Consider the following 23,831-nt stretch of genomic DNA (forward strand, 5'->3'; position numbering starts at 1 on the left):
TATTATAAAATATATGTGTCCAAAGCAACTTTTAAAATTTTTATATGGTTTTCTACTTGAGACCTTTAAAGCATCACTGAAAATGTATACATTTAACGAGAAAACGATGACATGATTGATTCAAATTAGTTGTTTCAAAGCCCGATGATCCACTGATTTACTCTAAAAACTGGTTAAAGCAATCCAGAAGTCACTGGGTAGCAGAAAACTGCTACTGCTTCTCACATGATGTATTTCAAGTACTTCAACTATTAACTATATTATTCTATTTAGACTTTGGTGGTTCCGAATTCTCTAAGGTAATTATCTTAATTTTCTAATATTTCCCTCTCATTTTTCTCTCTTATTTTAAATATCCCCTGTTGTACAATCCAGGGGATATTAATTTCCTTTGTGGGTAGTGCTTGGACTTCTCTGATTTTAGATCCCAAAATCATTATGAAAAAGCTAAGGCGTTGGCATGAGAGGTTGGATGGAAAGCATCTATCTGTGTTTATCAGTAGCTCTCGATGTTGGCTGCACATTGGAATCACCTGGGGGCCTTTGACAATCACAATGTCTGGTCCCATTTCCTGAGAACCTGATGTAACTTTTCTGGGTTAGGGCTTGAACATTGAGATTTCTTTTAAAAGCTTCCTAAGTGATTATAATGTGCAGTCATGGTGAAGAACTACTGATTTTTTACATAGGGAGTCAGTGAAGGTGGTGAGGGGCTGTGAGCTTGAAATATTGGAAATGTTATCTGGATTTCAAACAGCAGAGTATGATAAAAATTTAAAAACTGGCTCTCCAGGAAAAAAGAGACATCCTAATATGATGTATTTGCCAATATACCATGGGTTTTCTTGAGCTGGGACGAACTTTCAGAAGTTTTACAGTGAGCATTTTTTTTATGAATTTAAATTGGTTCTAGCTAAGCAATTTTGGAGTATCTTTGGTGTACCTGGGTCTCTCATTTTAATAAACATAATGGTGGTATGTTAGTCAGGGTTCTCCAGAGAAACAGAACCAACAGTACAACAGTATATGTACATACGTACATATATATGTGTGTGCATGTGTGTGTGTATGTCTGTGTGTGTGTATGCATGTGTGTATATATATATATGTTATATATATGAAAGGGGATTTATTGTGGTAATATATATTATATATAACAAAATAAAACAAATATATAACAAAATATATGTGCTATATATATATTGTGTGTGTGTATATATATATATATATATATATATAAAAGGATTTATTGTGGGAATTGGCTCATGTGATTATGAAGGCTGAGAAGGCCCATGACATGCCACCTGTAAGCTGGAGAATCAGGGAAGTGTGTAGGGTGGCTCAAGTCCCAGTCTGAGGGCCTGAGAACCAGGGGAGTTGATGATACAAATCCCAGAGCCAAAGGCAAAGGAACCTGAAGTTTTTATTTCCAAGGGCAATAGATAAGGAGAAGATTGGTGACCCAACTCCAGGAGACAGAGAAGATTGGTGACCCAACTCAAGTGGAGAGAGAGAGAGAGCAAATTTGCCCACCCTCTCCCTTTTTGTCCTACCCAGGCCCTCAATGGATTGTATGGTGCCTGCCCAGGTTAGGTGAGGGCAGATTTTCCTTACTCGGTCCACTGATTCAAATGCCAATCTTTTTTGGAAACACCCCCACATACATACCCAGAAATAATGCTTTAATAACTATCTGGCTACCCCTTAATCCAATCAAGTTGACATCTAAAATTAACCAGCACATGTGATAAATTAAATATGGTTCAATGGCTCCTTCTGGCAGATGTAGTCGTGTTATCCTCACTTTGAATCTGACTTTATGAACCAATAAAATATGGCAGACATGAGGCAGACTGTTAAGCAGTATCACAGTTTATGCCTTGGTCTCTTACAACGTTGCAATGCTCAACAGTCTGGTAAAAGCCACTACATAAGAACTGCAATTACCCAGGGACTACCAAGCTCTGAAGACGCCCAAGCTAGCCAGTGGCAGGAGAGAGAGAGAGATAAAAAGAGAGAGAGAGAGAGATCCCAATGGCTCCAATTGTCCCAGATATTCTAGCTTAGGGGTCAGGCATGTGAGCGAAGGAGCCATTTTAAACATTCAGGCCCCAGTGTACCTGACATGGAGAAGAACCAGGAAGTCCAACCAACAGTGAGAACAAAAGGCCCCAGATCTATGGCCCTAGTCAAATCATTGCAGCCATCTCCAAACATTTGACCCACTCCAGTGGAGGCTGCAGGCTTTGTAGAGAAGTCCTTGCTATGTCCTATCCAACTCCATGACCTCAAAAATCATGAGCTTAAATAAATGTGGCTTTAAGCCACTGAATTTTGGGGCAATATGAAGCGATAGAACCTGAACACTAACATGAAAATCAGAATTTATAAAAAGACAAAAATTACAGGCAAATTGTATTTACACATTTATACATTCTCCCTATGCATAGAGAGCATTTTCTTCAATAATGTTTTCTTTTTCTTTAGGTTCCAGTTAGCAGTATAGCATCTACAGCATGATATGACAGATGCTGATAAGTAGCTCTCTAAAATCGCTCCACCAAAGCTGGAGACTCACTTTTAATTATTTTTGGTTAAATTTTGTTTGAAAGGAACACAAACATATTATTGGGAGGAGTAACACATTAAACTATTATTTGTCATTAATATCTAGGAAAAAATAGCAAGTAAGGGTTTCAGACTAGGCTGGCCTTCAGTAAGCTGGAAACAGATTGTTCTTCTAGTCTTGCCTCTCAAAATGTTATCTTCAGACTGTCAACATCAGTATCATGATGAAGCTTGTTAGAAATGCAGAATCAGACAGTATCTAAAACCTGTTGAGTCAAGCCTGCAGTTTAACATGATTCTAGCTGATTCCAGTTCAAGCTAAATTTGATAACACTAAGGCAGTGGTTCTCAAACTTTAGTCCATATAAAAATCATCTGGAGGGCTTATTAAAATGTGGATTGCTGAACTCCACCCCCAGGGCGTCTGAGTCAGTAGGTCTGGGGTGAGGCAAGAGAATCTGCATCTCTAACAGGTTCTCAGGTGATATTGATGCTACTGGTCTAGGGACTACATCTTGAGAATAACTGCTCTACAGCACAGAGCAGGCTGTTCTGGGGAAGGCAGGCTGTAAGAAACTCAGAATCCTGGGCTGCACTCCAGATCTACTGAATCGGTCATCAACCTGTCCAAGACTTTGGGGTGCCTTTCCATTCATTCAAGGACACCTTTCCACTCATTCAAGGATACCTTTTGTCCTTTAGGAATATTTTAAAGTTTACTTCACATAAGTTTTACATGTTTCTTGTAAACTCTATTTGTAGGTGTTTTCTTTGTTCCTATTGTAAATGGTTTCTTTTTTCCACTATATCTTTCTAAGTGATTGTTATCTGAGTACATGAAAAGCTATTGTCTTATGCTTATTAATTTTATCTCTCTACTAATTCTTTTATTGTTTATAGGGCTTTTCAGAATTTGAAAGTAAACATTTTGCAACCTTTGATGACAAAATGGATCTAGACAATAAATAATGAATTCTAAACTATTAGGTGAAAGTAGAATGGGGTCAGACCTATGCAATTTGAAGCCACTCATCTATATTAGCATCAAACCAGATACTACGTGCCTTATGAGTCAAGGCAAGAATAAGTACATAGTACCACCTGTGAAATATTGTTTCCTAAAAAGCTAAACCTAATCGAGTATTTAGACATTACTGCTAGTTTACAGGAAATGTGAGCAACAAAAAACAAGGCAATTAGCACCACAAGAAAACAACCAGGTATATCTAGTTCTAACAGAACATTCCATTTTACAGATGACTCAGTTTCCCCACAGATTAACAGTATTAAAAAAGGAGAACAAAGGAGATATAAGTGACTTAATAACCAGATATGCTATATAGACCTTATTTGCATCCTGTTTCCAACAACCAACGTAACAAGATATCTTTGAGATATTTAGGAAAATATGAATGAATATTAGATGATTTTTAGAGAATTATTAATTTTGCTATGTGTGATAATGGAGTGCTGGTTTATCTTTTTTAAAAAGATCTTCAGTTAGAGATGTATATTTAAATATTTATGTGTGAACTGCCATGATGTCTAGAAGTTTCTTTAAAATGCTCCAGAAAAAAGAAAGTTTAGGGAGAAAGCTGAAAGATGAAATAAGATTGGCAAAATATGGAAACTATTGAAGCTGGATGGTAGGTACGTGGAATTCATTACATTATTCTCTTTACATTTGTATATGTTTGAAAAATTTCATAAGGTACACAACAAAATAAATGATATAGTCACCTCAGTTACTTTGCTGAAGTTTTGTCAATCACCTCCTGCTTAGCTGGAGTTTACCTTCTAGTATCATTCTCAGCAAAGGCTCACAGGAATGCTATTCTCTGAATTCTTACATATTCAGCCTCTTGGCCTGTTCTCGAATTGAAGGACAGCTTGTCTGGTTCATACCTTCTCTACATGAGTGTGTTGTAAGCATTACTTCATTGTCTTTTGTCATTGAATATTGCTGAGGTGGCCACAGCCTGATGTCTGATGCCATCTTTATTTCTTTCTTTATTACTAACACGATGTTTTATCCTATATTCTCATTGGTTTCTTTATCTTTCATGTCCAAAAATGTTAAATAAGCCTTCAGGTAGGTCTTTTGGAACAATTTTTCCTGCCACAAGTTTACTCTTTCATTGTGGAGAATCATTTTCTTATATTTCAATAAAAGAGTTGGAAATTTTTCGACTTATTTTCCTTTCTGTGTTATATCATTTTCAAGAAACTATATTGTTTTGAATTTAAAACTAAACCATTCCTATGTTCCTATTGGAATTTCATTAATTTAATTTAAAAAACTAAGTTAACTTGAAGTCTTGGCTCTTGTTTCATCTAAGTTTCACAAGCATACTGGGAGGGAGGTATTACCTTTTCTATGTTTATAAATAATGCTAGAGTCCAAAAAGGCTAAGGTGGTTAAGCCATGTTAAGTTATTGAACATCAATTTGGACCTACATTTGTCTAATCCTAATTTCCATCACACAAATTCTGCCTCATTTTAGTATATTCTTGAGTGTTCACATAACTTTTCAAAGTATATTCCCTCATTTGTAAAATGAGGATGTTGAATTAGTACATCTCAAAGTCTCAACTCTGTTGTCCTAAATCTTACAGCCAGTAGTGTGTGAATTCCCAGCCAATTGGATTCTTAGTGTCCTCTTGGGAATAGAGGGCTATCTCCAAGTTTCCTGGCCTCTGTCTGGGCCCCTGGATTCTTTCCCATTCTGAACAGCTTTTCACCCTGGGTTTCTAAATATTTAGGATAGTTATGCTCAAACTATGCTCTAACTGTATCAATGAAGTAAACTTTTCATTTTCTTTTTTAAAAAATTTCCTTAGATAAAAATGACAACTGATATAGAAGGAATTTTTAGCAGTGGAAAGTTGTTTTTTTTTTTTTTTGAGACAGAGTCTCACTCTGTCGCCCAGGCTGGAGTGCAGTGGCGCGATCTCACCTCACTGCAGGCTCCGCCCCTCGGGATTCACGCCATTCTCCTGCCTCAGCCTCCCGAGTAGCTGGGACTACAGGTGCCTGCCACCACGCCGGGCTAATTTTTTGTATTTTTAGTAGAGACGGGGTTTCAGCGTGTTAGCCAGGATGGTCTCGATCTCCTGAACTCGTGATCCGCCCGCCTTGGCCTCCCAAAGTGCTGGGATTACAGGCATGAGCCGCCGCGCCCAGCCAGCAGTGGAAAGTTTATAAAAGATTTCAAATAGTCCCCAAACTTTAATTTTTATATATTTTAGAGTCCACCTTTCTTTCTGTCTGGCCAACTATCTTTTTATAATTTCAGGTTTCCTGTACCTACAGCCACAACAATGCCAGAGAGAAATCTTCACAAGTTTTAAATTGCAATGAAAACTGAGATTAAAATGGGAAAATGAATTAATTACTTCACCTAATCACATTCACTGGATCATTTCAAGAAATAGGATTAAGTCAGCAAAGTAAGAACTCATGATATTGAGGAACTTTGCTTAAGAACAGTACCTTAAGATATATGCATTCTTTGGCAGTTTACAACCTATAAAATGGTGAATAGTTGCATTGTAAAAACATTCTGTGCCTATATTTTATCATAAAGAGATGTGCTTCTGCAATCATAATAATTGCTGATGGTTTCAACAGAACACAATTATTTCTCCCAGGGGTTTTGTTGGTATTTGTGTCACGGAGGAAACATGAGGGATAGTAATCAGTGTTTTAAAAAGGGTTACTTCCTTAAACGGTTGGCTAACTTATGAGTGGGTTTCACCGACCCTAGGCATGAAGTCAAGCAATTAAAGAAATATATGCTTACAAACTGATCGATTTCCATCTTATTTTGAGAAATATCCTCAAAAACACAGCCTCTTTCCCTACCTTTTTCCCTATAGACAAGTTTGTTGTCCCAACTAAAGGTGAGATGGACTTTGTTTCAATCAAAACTCTTCCACTTTGATCATATCTCTCTAGTGTTTTCTACTTTTTTTCCAAATGGATTTTTATTTTATTTGAAGCATGTAAAAGACATAAAAAGAGAGGTAAGTAGGAGAAGAATTTGGATGGAGGGTCTGGAGGCATGGCAGCCTTAACCTGCAGCCTCACTTCTATAGGAATCACCCTAGAGTTCTACAGAACACAGTTAGGAAACTCTTGTTCTAAACAGTGGAGGCCTATTAGGATCACTTGGAGAGCATTTAAAAAGTTCTAATGCCTGTGCCTTATTCCCAGAGACCACAATTTATTGGGTCAAAAGTAAGTTCTGAACGTCATGATTTTTAGAAAGCTCCAGGTGATTCTATGCAGGAGCTAGAATTGATAACCCTTGCCCTGGAGTATCACTGAGAGGTCAGGGCAAGTCTGAACCAAATCTTCCTTCTGACACAAACTAAACATCACACCAGGCAAGGATGGCCTGGGATTTGGTGTTCCTGATGTGTCTCTGAATCCTTAGACCCAGACAGATCTTGCTTTAGGGTTTTGTTTCCCAGGGTATTTACTCCATGGTTTTCTTTTCTTAATAAAGAATTTTATTGTAAATAGTTACATTAATAAAATGTTCCCAAAGCTATTGCTATTTTCAATCCACTTAGGTTTGTTTTAAAGGGCTTAAGAATATGCCACCCCAAAATATTGCCACTTTGACATACATATTCATTATTTTGACTTAAAGGCACTTGAAAAGCAGCAGTCACAAGATTGCTCTGACCTTCCTGCTGTTTCTTAAAGGCAGGAGAAGAAATTCCCATGTGAAGGATATTCTCCCTGTACTAGAAAGAAAGCAACACTCTTATCATCAAGGAGGGGCAATTGAGGCTGACAGGATTCTGTACAGATTTTATTAAAATAATTCTTATCTTCTCGCCTCCCCAAATAATTTAGCTGCCTTTTCACAAATTACTATTCTTTGTCCAATTCAGTAGGTAAGTGTTCAACTCCTTGGGTCTCCATTTCTTTATTAAAGATTCCCGGCCAGGCGCGGTGGCTCACGCCTGTAATCCCAGCACTTTGGGAGGCCGAGGCGGACGGATCACGAGGTCAGGAGATCGAGACCATCCTGGCTATCACGCTGAAACCCCGTCTCTACTAAAAATACAAAAAATTAGCCCGGCGTGGTGGCGGGCGCCTAGTCCCAGCTACTTGGGAGGCTGAGGCAGGAGAATGGCGTGAACCCGGGAGGCAGAACTTGCAGTGAGTGGAGAGCACGCCACTGCACTCTAGCCTGGGCGACAGAGCGAGACTCCTTCTCAAAAAAAAAAAAAAAAAGATTCCCATGCTATGTATTAAGTAAATGTGTATGCTTTTTTTCTATTGATCTGTCTCATGTCAATTTAATTCTCAGAACAACTTTAAAAAAAAATCCTAAGAGGATAGAGGTGAAGTTTTGCCTTCTCTACAGTTTCATAAGTCAGTTTCACATGAGTTTCATCCAAATAACTTAAACAGCAGAAATAAAATGAATAATCTTCAATGCAAAGGCAGGGCAGCCTAGATATTCATGTGCTGGGATACCCGGAAGATTCGAAACTTGTCCCCTAGAAGGGAGAGCATTTGGACCAATGCCTAATGCATGCAGGGCTTAAAACCTAGATGACAGGTTGATAGGTGCAGCAAACCACCATGACACATGTATACCTATGTAAGAAGCCTGCGCGTTCAGCACATGTATCCCAGAACATAAAGTAAAATTAAAAAAAACTTCTCCCTTAGAGCATTTCTAGTAACAGAGCAAAAATGACATCTACATGCAGCCAGATGTCTTGTAAGTCCTGATTATGAACAAAAATGGAAGATGGACATTCATAAGGAAGGTGAGAGGCAGTGCTAAGTTATTAGTGACTTGCAGAATTTACTAAGAATCAACCCCTAAGAGATTCTTCTCTGTGATGAAAGAAAAAATAATATTATGCAAATGCAGTCATAATAAAAGTTTAAGGGTAATTCCCCTGCAGGTGCTTTGCCTTCATGTTGGAACTCTGCCATAAACAGTGGATGTGGCCTCCTGGGTTTGATCCAAACAGTCTCAAAATCCACAGAGCTTGTGGCTGTACACATATGCTTTTCCACAAAAGAAAATTTCCTACATTTTTCCTCTTTCACCCCTCCCAGAGGTACAAAGCGGAATAGACCAAATGGGTGAGTGATTACATCAGGCAGTTCTTGCCTACTCAGTGGGGAGAAACAAGCCTAAGTGGTTATGCTTATTTAAACAAGTTTCATATTTTTAATAATCTATCTGCCATATTTCTGGCCCAAATTGTAAGATGTCTTAAAATAATTTATAAATTGCTTTTGCTGTGAATATTTATCATTTTTTAAATATTGAGAATTTTATTACCACAAAGAATTTTTCTTTCTTTTTAATTGATTTCTGCTCCCTTCTCTACTCAAAACTGCTACTAAATAGGAAAATGGTCTGACATTCAGCTAACTGTGATGCCAGCCTTCTCTGGAATGTTGTGTTGTGTTGGGCTGTGACTTCCATGGAATTCAATTCCTGTTTACCAAGGGCTCCCACTTATTTTATTTTAATATAGTATGTTGAAAACAGTGCAAAAAAGAAAAGCAATTCAATAGGCTCTTACAACTAGGTTTTGAGTTAGCCTTTGAAAAACAGTACGAGCAAAGAAAGACTTTATTTTTAGGCTTATCTGATGAGCTTCCTTTGTTGTTGTAGTTGTTGAGGGATTAAAGGGATTAGTAATCTTAGGAAAATGTTGACAATGAGGCATATATGGTGCTTTTACCCTTGGGTCCTCCCCTGCCTACACTGTGCTGAGAACTGCTCTCTCTGACCGGGTCTCCTGTGTCTACCTGGTTGGTTGTGAACCTGCATTCTCCACACTTGTCCCGACTCTTCAGGTTAATAACTGAGCCTTTCACTTGGCTTTGCTGTACCCCTTCAGCTCTGTGCATGGTAAGGAATGCCTGGGTTGCAAATCTCACTAGATCCTGGGGATTCTGTTCCATTCCAATACCTGGGTTTCCTACTTCAATCTTTTGGCTGGGGTGGGAGGCATGTACAATAACAGCTAATTTCTCAAATATTTATTTACATGTTATTCTAAGATAAGACAGTGGTGAGATATCAAAAAATTTTAGAATCTTTGTAACTAACAGAGTCACAACTATTGGCTGTCTGATGGAAGTGAAATATGGGGTAGCCTCCATGCGCCCTCCTGCTTCCCACCCTACAGTTAGGGATTTCCTGTCAGGTTGCTTTTGGTAGAGAGAGCACTGTGCTGCTCGAGGTAAAGTAGACTGGAGCTGAGTGGAAGTTGTCCACCATTTGTATCTGCCTTCAGTATCTATGTGAAGAGCACAGAATCCCCTCTCCATGTCCTGCAAGGCAGAAGTTACATGTCATCTGGTGAGGTTGATAGGCAGTTGCAGTGATGTGCCTTCAGCCCTCCTGAGGTGAATGCAGCATGAATGAGTCACTCTTTGAGAGGACCATTAGCAAAAATCAGTCTCCACAATATCAGTGAGAGATTTTAACCAAGTGAAGGGCAGAAATTGCACGAAAATAAAACAGGTTCCAGGCCTTTTATTTTATGGCCCCCAGGCTGCATTTCTGAGCCTATACCGTTAAGTAAGTTGTCGTGTGTAAGAGAAGGAGTGCGTGCGGAAGAAAGTTGAGGAATGGAAAGCAACTCTAAAACTGAGGTTTACATATTCAGCCTAGTGAAAGAAAGAACATTCAGAGGACAGGAAAAAATGCCTCCCCATTTTGTGCACAGCATTATGATGGCAGCAACATTCAAGTGTTGTGCATTGTACTGGGTGCGTTACATCTAGACTTAGATGCAAAATTGCGAAATATGGTGACTTTTCGAGAAGTATTTGTTTTTAAGATGCATGTTATTTAGAAAATGAAGGAAGCCAAATATAATCAGAACAAAAGAAATCAAAGTAAGTAAAATACAGCAGCATAAGGTACAACACCCACCCCCCCGCCCCATCTTTTTAAGAGAAAGGAAAAAACAGCCTAAGATATGTTACTGTCTCTGACTTGAATGCCCTGGTTTAAGTTCATTTTATCTGGGCACTTTTCCTATTCACATTAAAAATCAGCTTGGTAACATTCTTTGAAAAAAGAAAACACACAGAATGTCAAGAGAAAGGACTGAAAAAGACTTAGAAAAAAGAGTAACAAAAGAAAAAGCACCACAGGATTAGATGACCAGAGCAAACTTTTGTAATTGGTTCCTTTATAAGAAGTTCAAAGGGAAACCTAATACTATCCATTGTGGCACAACATCATTTTTCTTAGGAGAATTTAGTTATCTCCCTTCAACCAAAGCGTTCCTCTGAGCTCACTGTTCTGAATAATGTCTGCCCCACTCTTGCTAATGGTCTAAAATATTTACTTTGCTTAATCAATGTGGTTTCACTTGACTGCTTCCAAGTGCAGAGTCATTTTATTTTGAAGTGTTTGCTTTCTTTATTATTATCTGCAAATGTATAACAAAGACAGTTTTGTCTACTTCAATACCTTACAGTTAGCATACTAAATGGAGTCTGCAACACTAGTTATTTGCCCCAAATTCTAGCTCTAAAACAAAGAAAAACAAACACCAGCATCAGTAAGGTAAATCATGCGAGCAGAAGATTCATAGATAAAGTGAGACTCATATATATATATATATCTGTTACTAATTTCCTAGACAAGAAGAACAAGATATTTGTCAATTACTTTGCCCTGTTTTGGAAAATCTTGGAATGTTTTTCAAACCCAGATTCCCTTCCTGAGGGGCTCCCTGTGACTGCCATGTTCTAGCTAATTATCCTGCCATTCTGGCCACAGTTAATGGATTAGGGTGGGCATTTTGAGCCTGGACGGTCAGTTCATAGTTTGGCTAGGGCCCTGGAAGTGACTTAGCATGAAACTCTACCTAACACAGGGCTAGTGATTGGCTGGACAGGTTAAAGATTCTCTTTTTGGGACTTTAAATACGAAACATACAGAGAAAGTCACAGTTTGGGTGATTGGGCAGAATGCAAATGACACCCAGAGAAAAGAGAGTAAGCAGAAGTCATGAGGCAACAAAAACTGTGAAACACCAGAAGCAGTGAGGTGGAGAGAAGGAAAAGAAAAATGGAAAGATATTAGTAGGTAATTATAAGAGCAGAACAAGCAGAGAAGGGTTGAGTCATGAAAATGGCACAGGACTGAAGTAGAGAACCACAAAGGCTTGCTGCTGAGGGTTCAAGATAGACTAAAACTGTAAGGATTTTCCAATTTTTGTTCCTTCATGGGGTCTGATTATCATGTCCCAGAATATCTCTACAATAAACCCTGAAGATCTGACATAAACCAAATGCTGGTAACCTAAAGGAGTCTACCTAACACAATTTGGCTCCGTGATGAATTTTAGAATAATTTTCAAGCATTTTCCATAATAATATGAAGTGCACTATGTAATGATTTGGTTGCCTACTTAATATTTGCATTTTAAATCACAATTTACCTCAGAGTAGCAGAATGAATATCCCTCTTCTGAAACCTTCTACACTCATATAATAAATAATGGAAGAAACGATAATAAATATGTAATTTAATATAATTATAATTTATTTATATTTAATTTTAAAATATAATATAATAAACAATAATGGAAAAGACAAATGTTTCAATAAAATTATCAAGTTGAGGCCGGGCACGGTGGCTCACGCTTGTAATCCCAGCACTTTGGGAGGCCGAGGCGGGTGGATCACGAGGTCAGGAGATCGAGACAATCCTGGCTAACAAGGTGAAACCCCGTCTCTACTAAAAATACAAAAAATTAGCCGGGCGTGGTGGCGGGCGCCTGTAGTCCCAGCTACTCTGAGAGGCTGAGGCAGGAGAATGGCGTGAACCCGGGAGGCGGAGCTTGCAGTGAGCCGAGATCGCGCCACTGCACTCCAGCCTGGGCGACAGAGCGAGACTCTGTCTCAAAAAAATAAAATAAAATAAAATAAAATAAAATTATCAAGTTGAGTTCGCTGTCATTATTTAATAAGAATCAGTTATTTTCCTGTTCAGGATCCTATCGCAGTTTAAATCTTGTTGCTGTGGATTTGTTATTGTGAACAACCAGGTACTTTCAGAACACTGATTTTCAGTGTAATGAATATTGCTTGAAATAAGAGGGCTGCTTCTGTATGTGGTGTTAGTATTGAGCAGCCAGGGTAGGAGTCTTTCATTTAGAGACAAATGTGGACCACTGCCCTCTTCTGGACAGACTAGGAGGAGCAACAGGGTGTAGATGTGAAAAGTTCAAGTATTTTCTAAGTTCACTTCAACAATATTTAATAAATGTCAACAGGTGTGGGTTTACCTGGTGAACCAAATCCCAAGAATGCTATAAATGATCCCTCCTTTGGAAAAACTTACAGATCTGATGGGGAAATGAAATTGTAAACAAAAGGTAACTTCACTGGCTAATACAATAAAGAATCAAATTAAACAAAATTTACTAGTATTATCATAACTTTGGGAAACTGTATTACTTCCACTTTTGTGAAACATTTTTGCTTTCTTTAGATGGAGACTGGAACTACGTACAAAATAAGCTGGTCAACAGCAAATCGTTGGAAGATCAACAGGCACAAAACACAATAAAATTGAATTTCACAAACTGATTAAAACATTAAACTAAAATTCAGACTTAGGTTGCTCTGCTTTCACAATAATGATAGGTTAAGTAAGGTTAATCATGGGTTCCCTTACCTTTACAAGGTTGCTCTGTCATTTTTGCTTATCTTAACACTACAACTCTTGCTTCACATAATGCAAACTAATTATCTCCCTTTGGCACAGAAAGACCTAATGAACGTTTCAGAACGTCAACTTGGTTAATTTAAAGCCTATGAGACCCACTGGCAGGCTTTAAGTCTAAGCCCCCACCTACATCTTTCACTGGGTGGTAGCTTAAGGGCCAGTCTGCCATTTATCCTTGCGTATCACCACCTTGGGCTTCCAGGGAAGAAAGTATAAATTATTGGCAGGTGATATTCTGGAGTTCTTGGCCACAGTGTCATTTAACAGCATTTCTAACAGCAATCAAATACAGACAGTAGATTTTTATAGTCATTGGACGGATTGAGAAAGGGAAAATAGATTTGGTTGTAGAAGACATTTGTAGGAGAAAAGAGGTAGTGGTTGTATTTAACAAATTTCACAGTATTTAACAAAAAGTATTTCAGAAGAAAAGTTTGCACACTGAAAATTGTGCTCTTCAGCCTATTTTTTGTCTTCGGTGGCAGGAAGTTGACACCACTCTAGCAAGAAAAACACGTGGCTTCCTTTGCCACCTCTTCCTTCCACCAGACAGCTAGAGTTGCACTGAGTGGCCAGAATAATTCCAGCGTGAGAGAGCAGGTAGGATGGGGTCAAACATGAGGCCACCAAAATTTAAAATGGCAATAGAAATGTAAGTAACAATCAGGATGGCTCATGCCTTCTGTACTGGTTGTCAGATTACTGCCTCTCAGCTTAAAACCTACTGTTCACTGCCCTGCTTGTAACGCTAGAGCTCCATCATGCAGACATTTCTCCTTGGCCAGAAGAAGGTGCTGCAGGGACACCGCAGGAAGAAAGGGCTTTTCTTCTGTCTCTAGCGTGCCTTTTGTTGGCTTGCTCCTGCTGTGAATTGTGACCGACAGAGCATAGAATACCCAGTGGCCTTTCCTTCCTAACTTGCTGCTTCCAGCTTATAGTTTTCTTACTGTCCCCATCAGCCCACTTACACCCTAATAGGAGTTTCCTGATTGCAAGGTTTAAACCATTCTTCCCTGCCTGCAGTCTGAGCCTAGCAACGCAGCGGCCTTCTCCACTATCCAGTCTGTAATCATACTTTCCCCAGCGAGATTTGAATCCCAGCCTTAAGAAGTGGAACTCTGTCTAAAAAGGATTCCTCCTTTGGGTACTCACTCTCACCCATAAATTCTGTAGTGCGGTTTTTTTCCCCTTTCTCAGTAGCTAATCCCCTATAAATAGCTAATAATGTTTTATATTCAACCTTTCATTCTGAAATGATCGTGTGATTCCTGTCTCCTGACTGAAACCTCTCTGGCTCACCTTCCAAGCTGTGGGACTCCCCTCTGAAAATGTGTAATAAAATCAGATTTGGATATCCTTGTTGAAGTGTCAAATCAGTGCTTCAAATCTATATTGGAGATTGGAAATCTATAGCCCTCACGCTGTCTCTATTCTAAAGCAGCTCAGGAGTTTTGGCTTGAAATGTTTTCATTCGCCCTATAGATTCAGTCATAGCAGTCTTGTGCATTCAGATCAGAAGCAAAAGAAAAAAAAATATGACTGGTATGATTTGCTGAAATTTTTCTGTGTACACTCAACTCTAATCTCAAATGGACCATTTTATTGAAATAAAAATGATTCATCCACTGGGAAAAAAAGTTCCCTCTGCTATTTTGTTTTCTCTCTGGATTATGTGCCTAAATCTTTTGCCCTAGAGTTTATGCTTACAAAATTCACCACTTAGATTTACTTCCCTGCTTTAGGCACCCTCATTCATATTGCTTCCTATGACCAATTCCTTGATTTTTTATTACTCATCCCCCAAAATCATTGCTCACATTATTTAATGAAGGTAAAATTTCAATCTATACTATAAAAGGAAAAGTTCTCTTCTTTTGCTTTCCAGAATTTCCAACAAGTACAGTATATTAGACGCTGATTTTTTTAACCTAAAAATCAGGATTTCAAGTTTTTTAAGTCTTTTTATGCTGTATTTAAAAATCCCTTCTTACTGTGACAACAAAGTAATGTGATATTTACACTGAAAAATGATAAATTCTCCCACGTCCCTCAGAGTAATCATCATATTGACATGGACCTGAAAGCAAAAAGCTTCCCAACTTTGACAAACATAATTTGTGCAAGGCCAAGGAGTTATAAACATTGTCAGTAACTAGAAGGTATGGATGCTCTGCAGGAGGCTTTGGAAGCTAAATTCACCACACTCAGCTATTTATGATTATAGTTCAATGTGCAGATGATAGCTAGTGAAAGTAATACCTGAAATTCAGGAGAACGACAGCTGAAAGAGGTCTCTTCTGACAAATATGGAAACCGAAGTTTGGACAGCTTAAGCAACTTGCTTAGAGTCACACAGTGGAAATGTGGATCAGCAGGATGTGGACTCTTCCTTTTTAATCTCCACTACGTTGGACATGGTTAGGCCAGTGCTCATCTACTGATGATGATCACAGCTCCTTGTGTCCAAATTACTTTCAAAAGGCAACATTATTATAATTATTGTCAAGCCTAGCCTTGATAATCATCTTGATTTAAATGATCAAGTTCATCTCTAATTAGCTTCTCCTAATAACAAAACTATTTTATCATAAATGTGTTTGGAAACCCTAAAATATATTTTGTATAACTAAGGAGGTTTTTTGGCTCTTTGACCAGAGACAGGTGCAATTGCATTTTCTACTTTCCCTTATAATAAACAGAAAGACATATAGGTCTGTAAGTAACAGTTGAATTACCTAATATTTCATTATTACAACTAAAATCAGCTATGGTAATTCTACTGCATATTACACATTTTCATTTAGACCAACTACAAAATTTTTCTCAGAACAATTATCATAGTAGAAAAATATCTTTAAAGGTATATTTTAAACAATTAGTTTGTGGAAAAAACACTAGGTTAAGGTCAGAAGAATTAAATTCTAAGCTGGCTTTTCTTACTATGTGTCCATGGTGATAGCAGATAAGTCTCAATTATTCTATCAGTAAAATGGGGCCAATGATAGATGATAGACATTCTTTTTATTTCACAAGGTTCTTATAAGGAAAATACAGGTAATAGGTAGGAGTTACTTTGAACTTTTATAAAGAAAATATCAATGCTATTAAAATTTTTTAATATCATGTTATAATGCTGCTGACTTACAAACGTTCAAAATAAATTAGTATGTCTTATTTAATATTTGTAGTTGTACTTTGAAGTAACTACTACAAAAAGTTAAGTTGTATATTATAAAATTCCGTTTTAAGAATGGATGAATTTTAATATTGTAGGAACGAGACTTTATAATTAACTTGGCATTTTTTTTTATATAAAATGCAAGGCCAACTAAAGATTTTTGCCTTCAATGATTTGGCCATTGTCATGGGATTTCTTTTCAGACCACTAGATGGCGCAATTTACGGTCTACTACTTAAAAGACATCGTAAGAGGCCTAATGACAGACCGACCTCTTCTTTGAAGAAAAAAACAAGTGAGGGAAACAAGACAGAGGAATGTTATGAATACCTGAAGTTACACAGTCCTTCTCTCCCAAAGGCAGAGGTGTGCAGAGTGCAGTGTAAGTTCAGGAAACCTGTTCCTACATGTAGTCTTTTTACTAACTCAGAGGCAGGGATCACTTCTCCTGTCTGGGCATAGGTTTCTTTATCTAGTCAATTCTCTTCAAATGCATTCCTTCTCTCTCTTTCCTTCCCTGGAGACAGGACAGAGATCATGAGTTTTATGGGTGCCATTGTCTCTAGGTGCTCAGTACTTGAGACGGATGATGATGGTGTTCGGTAGAAGTGTGTGGTCTGAGAGGGCAGTCAAACAAATTTTACAGCCATTAGGTTCTATTCCTGACTCTGCCATGCTCTGGGAGCAGCATGTGACTACAGTAAACTTCTTCTGAACTTGGCCTAGTTCTCTGTAAAACTGACTGTATCATTTGACATCTGCCTCCTCTGAGGAGAGTTTATAAGGATTAATGAGACAATGCTGCCACAGGCCCGACGTTTGAATAAAAGCTGCTAATTATTAACAAAGCTTCAGTGGGCAGGTCCATAACTAAAGTCTGACCTTTCATCTTTGTCAAAGTGCTCCTGAAATGGGTGACATTAGTGCTACAAGTAAAGGAACATTTTGTTGGAGAAGTAAAAATGATCAAGAGGAAGGACATCAGGCCTTTGAAGGAAGGTGTGAAGAGCAGGGACAACCGTCCTACACTAGAGAAGGGTGAAGGTGATGAATATTCTCCTCATTGACAAGAAAGAACCTTGCATAGGAGTGGAAGTGGATCTTTTTCCTGTTCACTGAGGACAGAAGACACAGGAAGGAATTCATCAGAATGGCTGAAAATCTTAGAGAAGGAATATTTGGAAAGCAGATGTTGTACATTTTTCTAATGGGGGAGAATCAAACAGACTTGTTGCTAACTCGGTGAAAATTGTGTACCATTAGGAGGTCAAATTTTGTTAGAAGCTTCTTTACTCTTTTAAAGACAGAATATGGTTTCTGAATATAATTTCTAAATGGGGAACATTCTGGGTGTTTTTCGTGGGTCTTTTCCTGCTGAGATATGAATTCATTTTCTTTCCTATGCTCTCCATAGAACATTTCTTACTCCATTCCTCTTCAACCTTTTCTTTTTTAATCTGGAGCATTGAAAGAACTCTTGTTCTGTTTCCACATATTGAAGACTTCATTGTCAGGTAAAGCGAGTAGTTCCTCATGGAAGGGACTCGAGGAGCCCTTAAATGCACTGGGCAAGGTGAGGAGCATTCCCAGGCTACCTCCTGCAGAAGAAAAGCAACTTCCTAAGGGGTCTGAACAAAAGACTGCTTTGATTCCTTCTTCCTCCTTCCTCCTCTCTTCCCTTCCTCTTTTCTTTTCTTTCAACTAATTTTTATTGAGTAACTACCCACTAAGAAGTCCTACATTAGGCCCCACATAAATATGTACTTCCTGTTGGCATATTTTATTTGGCTTTCAGCTCTGTAATTTTCCTGTGGCCAATAGAGAATGGAGAATATCCCGGTCGAGGACCACAGGTAACAAGAAAGTTTTACGTGAGACTTTTTAGCCACCTCTGGAAAGGATTTATATGGGATATTTGTTAGCAGCTATTTTGAAGTTAATCACAATGATTTTTAAAAGTTATCGTTTTTATTTTCTACTAGAGAAGCCTTGTTCCTTTACGTTCTTCTGATTAAAATGAATATCTGGAATTATCTCTTCTGAGTCTCTTCAGAAGCTTTTCAGTGGTTTGGATGTTGCCCTCAGCGCTAAGAACAGACAGTATGAAAAAACTGGAGAATCCTCCCATGTCACTGCACTATTCTAACTGGATCAGTCAATATTCTGTGGGCCAAGGGCATTTACGGTATTGAGCATATTTCAGATAATCTCTGACCCTACATGGTGTGACAGAATGTAATTCCAGCTTCTCAGCAATGAGGTTGTATATGCCTCTACTTCCAGTTGGTTACTGCTCTTTTTTCAACAGATATTTTTTGTTCTGTTAATCATCTTCTTAAAAAAACAAGTGAATACATTAATAAATGGAAAAAGATATATATACAAACATATCCAGATGAATGAAAATTTTTGCTAGTTGTGCTAACATATCTTTAGAATGAAGTCTCCAAATTGCCCTTGAAATTATTCTTCAAATGTTCAAAGCCTAATAAACAACCTTAAACACATGAGTCAGGTTTAATTTTCCACATTATATAAGTTTTCAGATTATTGGTCAATGCTCTACCGCCTTATTAATTTGCAAGACAAAGTCTTAAATCTTTCTTTTTTTTTTTTTTTTTTTTTGAAACAGGGTCTCACTCTGTCACCCAGGCTGGAATGCAGTTGCATGATCTCGACTCACTGCAATCTCCACCTCCCAGCCTCAAGCCATCCACCCCTTCTCAGCTTCCTGAGTTGTTGGGACTACAGCTGTGCCACCACGCCCAGCTAATTTTTGTATTTTTTTGTAGGGGCGGGATTTCACCATGTTGGCCAGGCTGGTCTCGATCTCTCGATCTCCTGAGCTCAAGTGATTTGCCCACACTAAGCTAGTGGGATGAATTTTGGCAAAGATCAAGAGGGAGTCATTCTCAAACCAATCTATCCTCATTATAGAGAGACTGTGTCTTACTAATCAAAAAGCCTAGGGGGCTACCGACTAGAAGTGCAACAAAACGCAACCATCTACATTTATATATTACAAGTATTACTTTCCATTAAAACAGCTGGTATTCTTGTAGTATTGCCTATAGAATTAGTTTCATTAAAAAACGTTTTATTTTATTTTTCATACTACTGTTTTGGGATCTTACTTATATTCTGACAATATAAAAAGGGACTTTTTTTCCCCAACCTGGTTAGTGGTATGATAAACTCATTGTGCTAAGGTTGGAAGATACTCGGATAACAGTTTCAACCACATTATTCACTAGCCATGAAATAATACAAGTAATAATATGAGTAAATGGAAAAATCTTTCATTTGGATTGTATTTTTAATGTAGAATTCTTTCTCACATATACTATTATTTACTGTTCATCATATTATTTCTAGAACTTAATTTTCTTATCTGGAAAATGGGGATAGTAACTCCAATTCTGCCTACTTCAGAGGGTTACTGTGACAGTGAAAGACAAAGAGTATGTAAAACTCCATTTAGGCTCAGAAAGCATGATGGTATAGAATGACAGCCATTCATGCACAGAGTCACTTTGGCCATGTATAACAATATTAAGGACTAGGAGAGAAAAAAAAATGACACTGACTTAATTGATCAGTTGTGTAAACCTGGAGACATGCGTATCTTCTGAGTCTCCCACAAATTAACAACACTACATTAATAACCATAGGCCAAGATTTTTAAAGGCTGGCTAAAGATGCATTTTCCAGTTTAATTTCTAATAAAAGTGAGCTAATCCTGGATGATTCCAAGTTGTCTCCTATGTATCAGGGCTATGAGAGTTCTTAGAACAAATATATTTACAGGAAGTTCTGTTTTTCTCTAGGGAAAGCAATACTCTGGGAATGACTAAACAATATTCTCTGATACTACCACAAACCATCTCCCTCCATGTGCTGAAAATTATCATAAAGAAACTGGTTTGGGGCATGCATGTTTTAAGTTTGCCCTATTACACTCCCCTTCTGTTTACCTTCTGGAAATGCTTTTTCCACTGTGAGACATACACTCTACACACTCCTGTAGTCAGGAAAATCTATAGTTGCTTAAATGCATCTTTCAGTTCACAGTAGCTTTATCTCTGTGCTGAAATAAAATGCTTTTCAATCTGAATCTCCTTTCTCAGCACCTAAAAATGAATGCAGATGGAACCTGTCCAATCCGAGCAGAAAACCACCAAACTCAGAAAGAGTCAGAGATTTTTCAAAACATTTTGACAGAGCTAAAAACATAGTTACCTGGGCAATTATGTCTGTAATTTCTGAATAACTATGGCATCTTCCCACACAGGATCGAGCCAAAAAGTCTTCCACAAGCCTCGTTCCAATGCCGTAACCCCTGTGGATGAAGGAAAGACTGAAAATTCTAAGAAATTAGTGAAGTGTATCAGTTTTTCAGAAGGGATTTGTGTGTTTAGCACTTGTGCAAGTGAATCACAAATCAAACCAAATATGACGAGTCAAATGGCTTTTGGCTGTGGGCTTCTTCTTCGTCCCATGGACCACAAAGAAGACACAACACACTGAGGAAATATTAACTGGTCTACAAGCAGAAGAGTCTGCCTAGAATCAAGACTTGCCCAAACTTGACAATATAAATTAAAATTAAGGAAGGCTGGTGTCTGTAGCTTAATGTTTCTCAGTGGCAACTAATTTTCTCATCATTAGCTATTGATGGAAATCAAATGAGATCCTAGCTAAAGTGTCTGTGTGATACCCGGATGCTCGCTCTTCTCTTAGCATTGTTATCAGCGTAGAAGGGCAGGCATTTCCAGGATGGGCTCTGGAAGGAGGAGCAGAAAAAATTTTTGTTGTCAGTGAAAGTTTCGGCAACTTCAGACTCTGAAGTTTACTAAGTGAAAAACAGCCAAGTTCAGAAAACTCATTTTTCATTCCAGGGAAACAAACTATGGGATTGGGGGAAGGTATTGTATTATCTCCACCCCGAGAAAATAGCTCTAATAGTGCCTGAAGTACAATTTTGAAAACCTTCGATTGAGATGTGATTATACATACACTGAATATGTAGCTAAGTTGGCTGAGCACACACTTTCAACAAGATAAACTGAGAAGCGACTAAATTTCCCAGAAGGATACAAAGAAAGGTCAGAATCTCTGTCTTATAAGAACTTGCAATCTAGCTGAGAAAATGTGACCTTCAAGGTGGAAATCAAACGGAATACTATTTTTGCCAAACCTCTATCAAAATTGGTCTTTTAATTTCACAGCCACATGTACATAGACAAGTGAAACTATTTCCAATGGAGCCACAAAATGCCCAACAAGAAACCACAGTGTTCAGAGGCAATGATTACTCCAGAGGCTCTAAAAAGAGATGAAATCTTTGGTGACTAGGTGGTTGGAGGGAGACGGATTTGATGTGAGAGTGCTTATGAATTCAATGAATCTTGTGAGATATCCTATTTATATTTCTGACTGGATAGAAATATTCAGTGTAGCTTCTTTGACTTTAGAGAAAAATGGTTTATAATTTCAGCCAAGAAGCTCTCACTGGAAAGACTTTTAACAATCAAAATGTCTACTTTACAGAAATAGTTGTATCAGGATTAAAAAATATTTCTAGTGTTTTCTAATTATCACTTTGCATATCCACAGCTCAGCAACTGGGAACAGTGGTCAGAAGCCAAAACATTATGAGCTGTGCTATATCTACACATATTGTTTTGGTCAAAGGGTATGTTTCTGCAAAGTAGATATTTTATAAATTAAAAATGTAAGAGGCTCTCAGCAAAAGCTATTAAGGAAATCTAAATGTGAATTTTTTTCTTAAGATCTTTCTGCAACTTCTCAAAAATTTATTCTTTAATATTTCATTCATATTTGTTAAATGTGTACTCAATTAGCTAACCAAAGGTATTTTTTTAGTCAAATAAGTGAGCTTTTTTATTATTCACAGCTTTTTCACAAAACAATGCAAGTTTAACATAAGTCAAATAAAATGAAGTAATTTCTGGAAATGCTATGTCAGATGTTTAAGTGTGACCTAGTGTAAAATAACCTTAACATTCCTCACAGCTATAGAGAGTTCAGCTAACGAAGTGACTGAAAAATCTATAGGTGGACAGTTGGGCAGTTCTCTTCTTTGTGAATGCCCTTGCTAATTAAGTAGAAATGCAAAAAAAAGGCATGTGTACAAAAATAAATTAGAATTTTTTTAAAAGAAAAAGAATATGCATACAGAAAGAAGAAAAATGAGAGTTTTTAAAAAAGACTTTCAATCTTTATGTTGTCTTTTTCTGTATTTCAACTGAAAATACAATGAACCCTTTTAAAAAGCTCTAAAATGTTAGGCTAAATTTCCCCTTCAATCTGCCTAGATAAATCTTCTAACCAGTACACATTTTCCAGTCTTTCCTCTGTTAGAGTCCTCTTCAGAGTTTATAATTAAGAAGCTCAAAAACCGTTGACAGATGTTTTATTGTTTGGCAATCATCTGATGATCACATAGTTATTCAGAGAAAATCAAAAGGTGGAATTTGTGCAGGAGGAATCTCCAACAATAAAGACAAAGAGAATGGGTCTCATTTAAAAAAGAAGTGAGTTTTTCTACCTAATATGTTTTTTAAGAAAAGCTTAGTAATGATTAAAAAATTTCAAACAATAAAAATGCTATCTTAAACAAAATAAACTCTCCCTTTAATTCACAATTCCCATTTTCTCCATCTTCCCCTTAGGAAACTATCATTATGAGTTTCTTGCATATCTTTCAATAGATGGTCTGTGCTTGTGTAAGCATATATTTGTATTGGAAGGAGCTGTGTTAGAACAAAAGACTTCTGAAAAGAATAAAATTGGATGTTCCCTCATGTTGCTAATAGAACAATTTCAATTTTACCACATCTTTTGCTTATAAGCGACTCTTAAGTCACTTAAGAAATGATTTCTAACTAAAGAGAAAACATCCCACACTTGATATTTGTAGGAAAAAATTCCTTCCTATTATCTTATTCTATCAACCCAAATGGCACTTGTAAGAAATTATGTTCAGCTTTCAGATGTGATTAATTGAGACAGAAGAACAGCTGGTGAAATGAAGCAAAGGAAGTTATCAGAGGCAGAAAGAATGCAGGTGATATAAGAAACAACAGACATTCAATAAGAATGAAGGACTTCCACTTACATTTTATCTAAATATTGGTTCACATCTTCATCTTTCTCATAATCCTTACACAGCTGGGCAACCAGAGCTCCATAGGTAAGGACAAAGAGATCTTTATTCTGGAGAAAAAGGGATAGTTTCTTGTTATAGGTAAGTTATGACAGTATACTACTGTATTTCTTTTTTTTTTTACAAAATCTGGTTTGAAGTAGCCTT

The 23,831-nt window shown here is 37.5% G+C and overlaps 1 protein-coding gene across 1 annotated transcript in view; it reads right to left on the reverse strand.

The window, feature by feature from the left end:
- Positions 1–23,831, reverse strand: part of TRAPPC3L (trafficking protein particle complex subunit 3L) — a 51,021-nt gene that overhangs the window by 24,976 nt on the left and 2,214 nt on the right. Inside the window, exons 2-3 of the mRNA XM_032165560.1 lie at positions 23,637–23,734; positions 20,735–20,834 (exon numbers count right to left, since the gene is read on the reverse strand). Of these exons, the coding sequence (XP_032021451.1) occupies positions 20,735–20,834; positions 23,637–23,734 (198 nt within the window). The remainder of the gene's footprint in view (positions 1–20,734; positions 20,835–23,636; positions 23,735–23,831) is intronic.

The sequence above is a fragment of the Hylobates moloch genome, unplaced genomic scaffold, assembly GCF_009828535.3.
Source record: "Hylobates moloch isolate HMO894 unplaced genomic scaffold, HMol_V3 SCAFFOLD_2, whole genome shotgun sequence".
Lineage (NCBI taxonomy): Eukaryota > Metazoa > Chordata > Mammalia > Primates > Hylobatidae > Hylobates > Hylobates moloch.